This window comes from Synchiropus splendidus, chromosome 11 (genome assembly GCF_027744825.2).
Source record: "Synchiropus splendidus isolate RoL2022-P1 chromosome 11, RoL_Sspl_1.0, whole genome shotgun sequence".
Classification (NCBI taxonomy): domain Eukaryota; kingdom Metazoa; phylum Chordata; class Actinopteri; order Syngnathiformes; family Callionymidae; genus Synchiropus; species Synchiropus splendidus.
This window is the reverse complement of record NC_071344.1, coordinates 12,981,613-12,992,471: the sequence shown is the minus strand read 5'-3', so window position 1 is coordinate 12,992,471 and position 10,859 is coordinate 12,981,613. Positions and strand designations below refer to the sequence as shown.

At 46.4% G+C, this 10,859-nt stretch overlaps 2 protein-coding genes across 2 annotated transcripts in view; one reads left to right on the top strand and one right to left on the bottom strand.

The window, feature by feature from the left end:
• The first annotated feature begins 2,854 nt into the window (after positions 1 to 2,854).
• Positions 2,855 to 8,199, top strand: LOC128767160 (G protein-regulated inducer of neurite outgrowth 1). The gene is made up of 2 exons (XM_053878972.1): positions 2,855 to 3,096; positions 3,354 to 8,199. Exon 2 carries the CDS (start codon positions 3,378 to 3,380, stop codon positions 4,908 to 4,910), a length of 1,533 nt encoding a protein of 510 aa, XP_053734947.1. The 5' UTR covers positions 2,855 to 3,096; positions 3,354 to 3,377; the 3' UTR covers positions 4,911 to 8,199.
• The window catches only part of cdhr2 (cadherin related family member 2), a 12,843-nt gene continuing 9,763 nt past the window's right edge, over positions 7,780 to 10,859 (bottom strand). Inside the window, exons 20-31 of the mRNA XM_053878966.1 lie at positions 10,752 to 10,823; positions 10,547 to 10,596; positions 10,334 to 10,485; positions 10,176 to 10,272; positions 10,014 to 10,102; positions 9,702 to 9,770; positions 9,433 to 9,571; positions 8,935 to 9,056; positions 8,760 to 8,873; positions 8,612 to 8,695; positions 8,282 to 8,342; positions 7,780 to 8,214 (exon numbers count right to left, since the gene is read on the bottom strand). Coding sequence (XP_053734941.1) covers positions 8,080 to 8,214; positions 8,282 to 8,342; positions 8,612 to 8,695; positions 8,760 to 8,873; positions 8,935 to 9,056; positions 9,433 to 9,571; positions 9,702 to 9,770; positions 10,014 to 10,102; positions 10,176 to 10,272; positions 10,334 to 10,485; positions 10,547 to 10,596; positions 10,752 to 10,823 — 1,184 coding nt within the window. The 3' untranslated portion in view covers positions 7,780 to 8,079. The remainder of the gene's footprint in view (positions 8,215 to 8,281; positions 8,343 to 8,611; positions 8,696 to 8,759; positions 8,874 to 8,934; positions 9,057 to 9,432; positions 9,572 to 9,701; positions 9,771 to 10,013; positions 10,103 to 10,175; positions 10,273 to 10,333; positions 10,486 to 10,546; positions 10,597 to 10,751; positions 10,824 to 10,859) is intronic.

The following is a 10,859-nucleotide window of genomic DNA, read 5'->3' as shown; positions in this document are numbered from 1 at the left end:
GCTGTTATATTTCAGTGGGGAAATTTTAAACTTGAGGTGCTTTCATGGAATAAATATTTCTCCTCCCGCAGCTGCTCAAGAGGCCAACAAACAGACGCAAGCCGTGATAGGAAAAGCTGCTGACAAGGCAGCAGGCACCATCAAGGGGTTCGGCCAGAAGTTGGAGAGCAAGTGATGGATCGTGAAGTTGTGGAGCTAATCAAGTGCTGAAGTATGTTTTTATTCTCAATACTTCAGATTATTTGGGGAAATGAAGCTTTTTTTCATCAGATAAAAAAGGATATAAGAGCTCCATATGCATGTTGGTTTCCTCCGGGCACTCTGGTTTACTCCCACAGTCCAAAACATTCAACATTGCTGACCAACATTAGAATTGGATCGTACTATCTTCATCATTCATAACTACTTTGTGGCATCATTCTGTTCCAACAAGTTGCTGCTAAACTGTGAAACACCAATGGTTGAGCTTCACTTTGTGCACCTCTCTTGACAACACTAATCTATGCAAGTGAAACGTGATCTAACTCAGGTCACAGAGGCCCAGAGTTCCTGCTCCAGAGAGACCTCCTACAGTTCTTTTGAGGGAATACAGAGAGTGTTGCAGGTGCCACTGACCTGTAAATGTCGAGGAAGCGCAGCACCATTTTGAATCTCTCCTGGGTGACCAGGCCTTTCTTGAAAAGAGAGTCCAGACACCCTGCAGTGAAAACTCAATGACCTGCTAGTCCCTTGAGCATGAAAAGATTGTGGAAAACAGACTTATAACGCCAAGATCAGGTGGCTTCCAGCATCAATATGGGACGGTTATTACCACTGAGCATTTGTTTCATGTCTTTCTTTGTTGACAGGAGTGATTCACTTCCACTCTTTCTCCAGCTCCTGACCCGCAACTGTTCAGCAGCAAAACAAAGTTCTCACCCACACCAGCGTAGGTGATCCGGGCCACTCTTCAGCAGTGCAGCATGAAGCCAACTCTTTCTTCTGACGCTCAATAGGAACCAGACAGGGGAGCGTTCTCCAGCTGCACTGGACTGAGAGAGTCGCAACGTGACTGAGCGTCAAAACAAAAATAAATCTGTGCATGTTATGGAACGATGACAGCGTTTCATACATATATTTAATTCACTGCAAACCTGCAAAAGTACAAAAAAATAAAACCATTCCAACATACAAAGGTCTGTTCAGAGGGAGACTCAAATGCAAAAAGTGTCTTTTCACTGGACCTGGATTTGACTGCAGGTGTGAGCAGGTGTTTCCGTCTCCGTGCTCCTGGCTCTGCAGTGTTCAAGCCGTTCTGCGGCTGTTGCCCATGATAGGCTTGGACCATCCGTGACCCTGGAGTCCCAGAAATCTGCTGGCGCAGATCACGTTCTAGTGGGATACTGGGCAATAGACCCTTTATTTTGGAAAGGCCTGGACAATACGTTCACCAGGACATTTTCAGGACGTCTGCTCTCCATCACTCTGTTCAACCTGCACCTCACAATCTGAGCCGTCAAACCATCCGTCGACATCATAAGTCCAGTGGGGTGTTGGACCCCAACACCCCACTGGACTTATGATGTCGATGGTTTTTAAACCTCACAAAGCGTGATGTCATCAACAGGCACAGACATATTTTCCAGGTCTGACTTCATCCTTTAGTTGATATTGATATTTGTGCGTCTATACATCATTAAATGTTCATTCCCAGTGTCTCTAAAATACAATTGGAATCAATGTAGGTACGCAAACAAGACTGTACATGAAGGTCCTCTCTAGCCCGGGTATGAACGTCCTCCCAACATCTTCCAAACTATTAGCTTCTGTTTCTTGTTTCATGAGAAAACAAGATAATGTGTGATCATTTTTCCAGCTGGACAAGGTTTGGGGGGTTTAGTATATGGTGTCTAAAGGTGCCATCAGAAAAAGTAAAGATGAGATTTGAAGTGTACTAGTCAGGACCACCTGTGCTGGCTTGTTTGGGTACTTCATGCCTTCTCCATCTCTCTGTTTTTTACCTTTGAAAATGGAACATGGGGAAGACAGAAAGAAGCAGGAACAAGTTTGGACCCAAGTGATCGGCTGCTTACCGAGACAGGACTCAGAAGCTCATTTCTATGATTCACTGCAGTTAAATTTTGTGTTTGCGGATGACTCCAGAGAGTCTGTTAGCGTCCCACTGCGCCGCATCTCAGCTCCGTGGAGAGTCCTCATCAGTGAGTCCGCCCGGTCATTACCCGCCACACGCCGCTGAGAAGATGGCCTCTGTGATCAAAGCCTCCACCTTGGCCCCCAGCAGCACACCTCCCTTCCATTGCACTGAATGGTTGCTAGGCAACACAACTCTGTGGAGGCCAGAGTTGGTGGAGGCCTTTGAATTAGTGGCGAGAATACTTGCGCAGGTACACGGCGTTCTGGTGGCACGGCTACCGTACGGCCCAGGCGTGCGGGCAAACATCAAGCGTCTTGAATCCCACTCACACTGTCAGAGAGCGGCGGCGAATTGTGTGTCGCCAAGTGAAGAGGTTGGAAGGAGCATGAAAGACGACGACGGTTTACAAGTGTTTGTTTGTGTGGGAGGCGCAGCTCTGTTTCCTGCAGGCGCCTTCAGCGAGAGCGCTCTGGCTTCACAGGCAGCGCTTCTCCAAATACCCAGGGTCTTCAGTGGCCAGATAAAACCAGCCCAATACGGCGACGACTCTTCACCACCATCACTTCAGCTCAGTGCAGAACCGCTCACCACTTTTGTTTTTTTTTTTTATCTCAAAATGAATGTGCGTCGTCAGCTTTACTAGTGAGACCATTTTTAACGACTGTGATTTGCTGATAATTAGAGCGTGGAGCCCATGTTTGTAGTTACATTAGCGCTCGCTGGCAGAACCCAACTGTGGTTTCCAGGGAAACAGGAATGTGAAGCTTCTGAATAGACAGGGGCGCAGCTTAAAGAGCGAGGGCTGCCGGAGAGAGATTCTTCTGGAGACAACCCCGGAGCTGCTGCACTGGTTTTTATCTCCACAGCGATGTGTGTATAAATATCACCGGAGCAGCGCTGCGCTAACATTTGGGAACTTCGTTCGGAGGCAAAGTGATGGAGGCTTCTTTCTGACTTGGGAGGTACGACTTGTTTTCAGAGTTGAAATTCACACTTGCTGCTGCGTCTGGCGTGGATTTTAAACTGAGTTTGAAGGTTGTGTTTTTTTTTGGACGGAGAAAGTCTTGATTCTATGTTTGTGTAGTTTGCGTCTGTAGTACTGCAGTCGAGCAGATGTCGAGTGGCGCCACATCAGTTGTGTAATCGAGCCTGCAGAGAGCATGTGGTGGAACCTGGATGGGTTTATATTTACATGGAGGTGATGTTGGCTGTGCTGCAGGTGCGTCAGCCACTTGAAAGCAGAATGGGGAGTCTGAAGGACGAGATGATGGGTCTCCAGCCCGGTGAGAAGAGCGATGAGGCCAGCGGCAGGAGGCTAGAAGGAGAAAGTCAAGGGTCCGAACTCCCGCCAGAAGACGACACCCTGGCTGGGGATGGAAACACCGACCCACACGAAGACCAGAATGAACCAACCTCCAAACTCCAGGGGACCGAAGCTCACAATGATGAACCAGTGGATGATGGAGATGTTTCTGGAGATAAAATGGTCCAAGAGGAGGGAGGAAATGAGAAAAGCGTGGTTATGGTGTCTCAGCCCGCCGACCCTCCGGACCCGTTCTCCCCGGCACCTTTTGGGCAACACCACATGCGCACACAGGTCAGTCTGGAGGTGGTCCAGTGTTGCTCCACAGCGACCAGCCCCATGACCCCACCAGAAGGTGGCCATACCTTCTTCTTTCCAAACGCTGCCAGCATTTCCACTGACACTAAAGACGCGGCGTTGCAGGCCGGTCAGACGGTGCAGTTCTGCTCGGTCGCCACGTCCCCCATGACACCGAAGCCTACTGTGTTTCCTGAGGTGAAATCGAAGGAGCAAGCTACCGCTGGAAAGTCAGACGGCTGTGGGCCGCAAACGGAGATCAAGCAGCAGAGGATGAGCAGCATGGACCAGGACATCACAATTCTTGTGACCCACCATGGAAGCGATGAGAATGAAGAGTGCGACGACGCAGCAGAGCAGGTGGTAGAAAGTGAGGCATGTGAGGAGAAGATCAGCGGTGAGAAGGAGGAGACGTTGGAAACAAGCAATGAAAGCACAGAGCAGAGCTCCGTGAGCAAGCCAGCCGTGCCTGAGTCTCCGGCTCCTTCTGGCTGCCACAACATCCGCACCCAAGTCAGCCTGGAGGTGGTCCAGTGTCAGTCCGCAGCCACCAGCCCCATGACCCCACCAGAGGGCGACCAAGCCTTCCGCTTCCCGAGTTCCCTCATCAGCTCCGGAGCTGACACCAAAGATGCCGAGCTGCAGGTGGGTCCACAGGTGGAGTGCCGGTCTGTCGCCACCGCTCCCATGACCCCGAGAACACCCACCACCACCACCTTTCCAGAGACCATCAAGGAAGTCACAGTTGATGAGAAGATCCTGGAGGTGGAGGAGGAGAAACCGGAGGATGAAGTGGAGCTGATGACTTGCAATGAGAAAGAGGAGGAGAAATGTGAGGAGCCCGTGCAGGAGGTGAGCTGGGACGAGAAAGGCATGACGTGGGAGGTGTACGGCGCTGTGGTGGAGGTGGCGGTGCTGGGGTCAGCCATCCAGAAGCACCTGGAGAAGCAGGTGAAGAAGCAGAAGGGCTTGCCACCACCTCCACCGCTCAACCCCTCGGCGACGCCTCTTGTGCCAGAAGCAGGCAAGGGGTGTCTGGGCTTCGGTAAAGGCCGGTCGGGGAAGAGGGCGGCGAGGGACGGGAAGGGGAACAGGCGCAGGAAAAATCCATTCCGTGTTTTGATGGAGAACATGCAGCAGCCCCACTGTTGCTCCAGAGCTCACAGCACGGAGTGACAGCGGGAAGCTTGAGGGTGATGTATCACGTCTTCAGCTTCTCACCTGCCAGACTCTTCGCCCTCCAGTGAGTCATCTTCGCAGGATGCTTCTTTATAAGCCCCTCAGACAATGCGCCGCCATGGCAACAGGTGATCCTTTATACCATCAGGAACTGCTCTAGACTTGTGATCTGCTCTGATCTCATCATCCTGATCTCCATCTTATTCACACCTTACTAGGGTCAGAGCTTTCTTATCTTCGTGGATCTGACTGTTTTGGTTCCAGCGGATGTCCTGCGCGTCACGCTGCTGTGTGACTGTCTGACCATCAAGTGTGACACGTGTCAACGTTTAAAATCCACTCTCACTCATCAGCAGACATGTTGCACACCCGCTTGACATGAGTACAAACCTGTTAGCTATGTGGCTACATGTGTGCTTTGCTAACCCAGGAGAGCAGGCAGAGAAGTGACCACTCAAATGTACTATAAAGTTCTATCTTTAGACCCCTGTAATAGAGAGAGGCAGGACATTCAAGTTTTAAAATTCAGGTATCTGCCTTCTGTGTCCAGCCATTTCAGAAATGTGTAAAATATACTTCAAAGGACCAAAGTGTTACATAATGCATTCTCCAATTTCAGTATTGCATATCTTTACATACTTTTAAAATTATTTAAATTAAGCAGAATTAGCTTCAAACATATTAATTCACAATTATATTTATTTATTTCATTTTTGGAAGTATGCCCTTGATTTTCAAATATAAACAAGTATATAATTTTTATAAACATCAAGATTAAAGCGCATCATTTTTCACACACAACCCTTTATCGCCGGCGTGGTCTGGGTTGTACAGAGAACCCTTCCTGGTGACATCACAGACACCACATGAAATCATTCACACCCATGAAGAAAATTTGAATTATTTATTTATTTTTTATGTTTTCAATTGTAATGTTAAGGGCAGGAAATTGAAAACTGACTGGATGACGTGCTACCTGCAGTCACGCTGAGGTGAAATCTACACACACAATAAATTCACAATAAAAATGCTCACGTAAATCGGAACTCATGTGGCTGAAGTGGCAACGTATTTTTATAGGTCATATGATTTTTTTTTTAACTTTTAAATTGTTTTAATTTATTCGTTTATTTATTTTAAGCCTGGCACAAGTGGCACTGATTTGATAAAACAGCCTGTATCTTGCAATGAGGCAGTACAGTCTTGAAACTTGAACTGGTTTAAGATGACACCATGAATTACTTCTGAACCGGAAATAATTCATGGTTCCCAGATTTTAAGTCAGAGGTTAGTAATGTGTGGCTGTGCTCTCACTCGTATCAGGACTGTTTAACCAATGATTGACGTTCCTGCCTGTGATCTGTGATGAACATTGCTGTATATATTCCCTGCTCCTGAACCCAGTTTCAATTCAATTCAGAGCACTACTGTATATCACATTACTCACTGCAATGTCAACCAGAGCATATAAAACACACCTAAAAAATCCTCAAATTGTGGGGTAAAGGCTTTAAAAACAGTGAAGCTACTAGGTGGCTAAGTTAATTGCTACTTAAACTTCTTTTTTTGTGTGTGTTTTGTGTTGTTCTAGTTTCATATAACTGCACTTTTGTGTTGTGAACTTCTGTATCAGCTGAATTTTGCTATGATTCATGTGTTTTAAACTGTATTTAATTCATATTCGCATAAGACTAAACTTGGTTCCCCCTGCATCCAGCCTGGAGCGTGGATGCAGGGGGCCATTTACTTGGCTTTATCTTATAATAGTTACAACATTTATTCCCCAAACCTGGTTCGGTCAGTCATCGTCCTCTCACTGACGCGTGGAGGTGACTTCTTGGTGTCGCTGCCAGTAAAGAAGCGCAGCTGAAAAACACTGGTGTCGCACAGCCAAGGTTGTGGGCTTGATTCCAGACGATGGCGACTGCTGTCCTCTCTGTCTGTTCCAGCTGTCTCTCACAGAAGCTGGAAGAGGCTGCAGCAAGAAAATGATGACATGGACGAGGACCAACTGTGCTTCAGTCGTCTGCCACTTAATGTTTTTTTTAGTTAGTGTTAAAGCCTCTGCGCTAAAAGTGTCTTTGGCACTGCATTTAACTGAGTAACACTCCAATTAAAACAGGGTATTCAAGCTGCACGCTGCAGTTGTATATAATTATTGTGTTATTATCATGAACATCAGGACTGTCCACAATAATCTTGAGGTTTGACTCGAAATCTTACATAAGCAATAGAAGTTCTGATTCATGTATGTGTATTACTTTATAAATATTGGTAACAAACAGTTTTTGCGCGGTCATTTCTTTTGCAGACTATTTTAAAAATATTCATTTTCATAGCAGATGATCAAAACGGCTATCTCGAGCGCCCCCTGCTGATTCACTGAGTTCTTGAATGGAACTCTCCGTCCTCGCAAATGCCAGACTGAAAATATTACTTATTGATAATGTACATAGGACTCCTGTTTAAAATATTAGTGAATTACTTGGAGAGTTTATTAACCGTCAGGGTGATTTGAAAACTCCTCCCCACATGTTCATGCTCCACTTTGGTGTTGTTTTTGGACCATATGTCATGTTAAATGCGCTTCGATCAATGAGACCCGGAATCCTTTCTTCATTCAAGTGTGGAACTTTTGTGACACGTGATGGTGAACCTGCTGTGCTTTGACTCACGGTGTTGCGCTGCATGTTTGTTGGAGCAAGTACCTCCAGTTCAAACTTTCTTATTGATTCAATATTGCTTCTCATGAATAAAACCTGTGTAATGGCTTCATAAAAGGTGTGATGTGAGCAGCCGCGACAAGTTTGGTGTAAGAATTTGTGTGTGTGAAAAACTGCAGTTTCCATTACCAACAAGGTTTTATAAAGACAGTTTTATTGATACTTATGATGTCAACAGTTATCCATGGATATTAAATAGGAAGATGGACTATGACAAAATGTAATTTTTTTGTCAGCGAATACAAAAATAATTTTCTTTGTTCAGCAATATGTTCACTACAAAGAGAGTATTTTTAAACCCATACTTAGTTTGAGCATTAAAATGATGGCAGAATTCTTTATTTGAATTGTTAAGTGAAATAAAAGAATCATTCCTTCACCGTGTTTCTAAAACTTTAAATATTATAACAGTGCATTCAGCCCTCCTGAGAGTCCGTCTGAGGTCACAGGTCAGTGGTGCTGAACGCTGGGTTGCTGTAGGCCGGGTGACTGTTCTTCTTCTCCCCACGCTCGGCCAACGCTGCGCTGAGAGGCTCGATATACGCCGCTGGTTTCCCGTCTTCATCTTCCATCATCCGCTACAGAGGCAGAGACGTGGATTCAGCCGGTGATGTAAGGGGACTCATGCAGCCAATGAGATTTTACCTTGGGTTTGGTGTCTTTCTCCTGCACGTCCATGTCGTAGTTCAAGTCCACAGAGTTCAGGCTGGTGTGTAAAATGCAGAAAATATACTTGAAAATTAAGATATGTACCTTTAGTATGTATTATAGAATTATTATACATTTATATCCAGCACAATTGCAGTTATTTATATTGGCATTTAGAGGTTTCATTGAGGAGCATAAGAGGTTGACACTTCAGGTATCAGGAGCATCATTACTCTTTCTGCTCACCACAAGCCTCTTGGAGCCTCAGTAAACTCACTGGTATCCACCAAACATGAAGCTAAAACACGTGACCGGATCTTCACTTGCCTGACTTTGTCGACATCCGAGCTCTCCTCGTCGATTCCCAGAACCAAGGTTGTGTCGATGTTGAGGTTGAGGACAGGATTCGCCCTGGAGAGACGGACGACGGCTTGGATTATTTCTGCACCCGGGTGATGCGCCTTTCCATGCTCACCCTTCCTTGGTGTACTTGTTGGTTCCAGGCACCACAGCTCCGCTCTTCTCGTTGCCATTAGCAACCATGGATGCCGACTTCATGGCCTTGGCTGCCTTCAGTTTGCGTCTGTAGCTGCATGACAACGTCAGCAGGTTAGCGAGGTCTGGTGGCTTGAAGGTGATTGGCTACTTACTTCCTGCGCGTGCACATGAGCGAAGTGAGGAGGACAATCAGCACGATGATAAGGCCGCCGACCACTCCCAGCAGGATGTACTGGACCGTGGGGGGCTCTGTAGTGATCCCCAATGGGCCGCCCTGCAAGGTTCAGTTCCGCACTTCAGACCTCATGTCAACTTTTTTTGGACATTTTACCGGTAAGATTAAGTTAATAATGAGTAAAGGTTATCTAATATAATCCAATCTAAGTAGGATTGTAATGTTCTATAGACATTTTCATTCGCTTTTTGCGGTCTTTTCCCAGGATTCCTGGGTCATACAGGACTGGAACTAATGCAACAGCCCAGAAACCTTGGGAACACAGTGGACAGGCAAAACACTGGCAAATATTCATAGATTTTAAATACAATTATTGTCACGTTTTTAAAATGAAATTACATTTACATTACATTGTTTTCCGGATGAGAAAAAGTTGAGTGAATATAGAAGAGATAATGCGAGGACTGTGACTCACGATGTACAACAGTCCCAGCTGGCTGAGGACTGGGAAGTGGTCCGGGTGTGAGAGCATCCGCTCCACCTCCTCAGAGGTGAGCGCTGTCCCGTTCGAGTAGACGAAGTACGACACCATCACGCAGCCCACGGCGGTGGCCCTAGGAAAACAACCCGTTTTAAAGGGCCCAGCTGGTGGATTGAAGTTATTGGCTTCCAAAAGGGAGAAAACGTTGGAAGCGACAGCGCGCCACCTAGTGACAAAAGCGTGTAAAAGTGGGTCCAGAATACCTGTTTTCTTCCTCTGGAAGTTTGATGGACACAACCTCCACTGCAGCTTTGGTGGCCGCGGTTAACGCTCTGGAGAAAAAAAAAGAATCTACTAAAACAGTGTCGGCATTTATGATTGAAATAAAATTCCAGATGTATTTTATGGTTCAATAATTCACTTTATCACAAGTAATGATGTGTAACTAATAAGGTTTAACCGTTCAATCCTACTACATGTTATTTAGTTACTTAACATTCGACTTTATTAGTGAATTCATAAACATACAGTGAGTATGCCTGAGTAAACTTTCACGAGTGAGCCGTCAACTGTACCTGAGAATGTTGGGCAGGTCGGCCTCCACCTCAGCTTGTGTGGATGAGAACTGCAGTTCAATGCTGTAGGACTTGTCAATGGTGAAAATCTGCAACATCAAGAGCGATCACTGTTTTCTCCGGTTCACTTTCAGCATCAAGGTCAGCGTCATGTGGCTGCACCTGCAGAGCGGTGCTGTTGGAAAGGCCTCCAGTGTCCGTGGCCGTGACTGTGACCAGATACTTTCCTTTCAGCGTCACGTCCAGACCCTCGGTGGTCCTGAGCAGGGAATACGAAGCGTTAGCAAAAGAAAAGCATGCGATTGAGAAGAGCGACTTACTGAATGATGCCGACATAGTTGCCCATCTGCTGCGTGGTGACAGCCTCGAACAGCATCCTCATGTCAGAGATGTCGTTGTTTGCGTGGTGAAATTGAACTTTTGTGACTTTAAACTCAATCTGTCGGTTCACTCCTGAGTCACCGTCGACGGCCTGACAGGGACAGATGTTGCAAAAGCGCGCCTCACTTCCAACGCTTTGAGTTCTGACTCACCGTGACTCCTGCGACTGACGTGCCCTTGCTCGCCGTTTCTGACACCACAACTGAAGACGAAAGTTCGGCGTTAATACCCATTGTTATGATCAGTTATTGATTCAAAATGTTCCTTAAAACGACAATAAATTCCTTTTTTCCGTGACACCTTTTGGCTACGAACATTTGCAAACACGCATTAGTGTGAGTGCTGCTATCGACTCACCAGACGCCGTGTCTGAGGCGATAAATTCTGGGGTGTTGTCGTTGATGTCTTGGATGTTTATCACCATTTCGCCTGCAAGGATCCAAAGTAATAAAGTCGTGCACCACG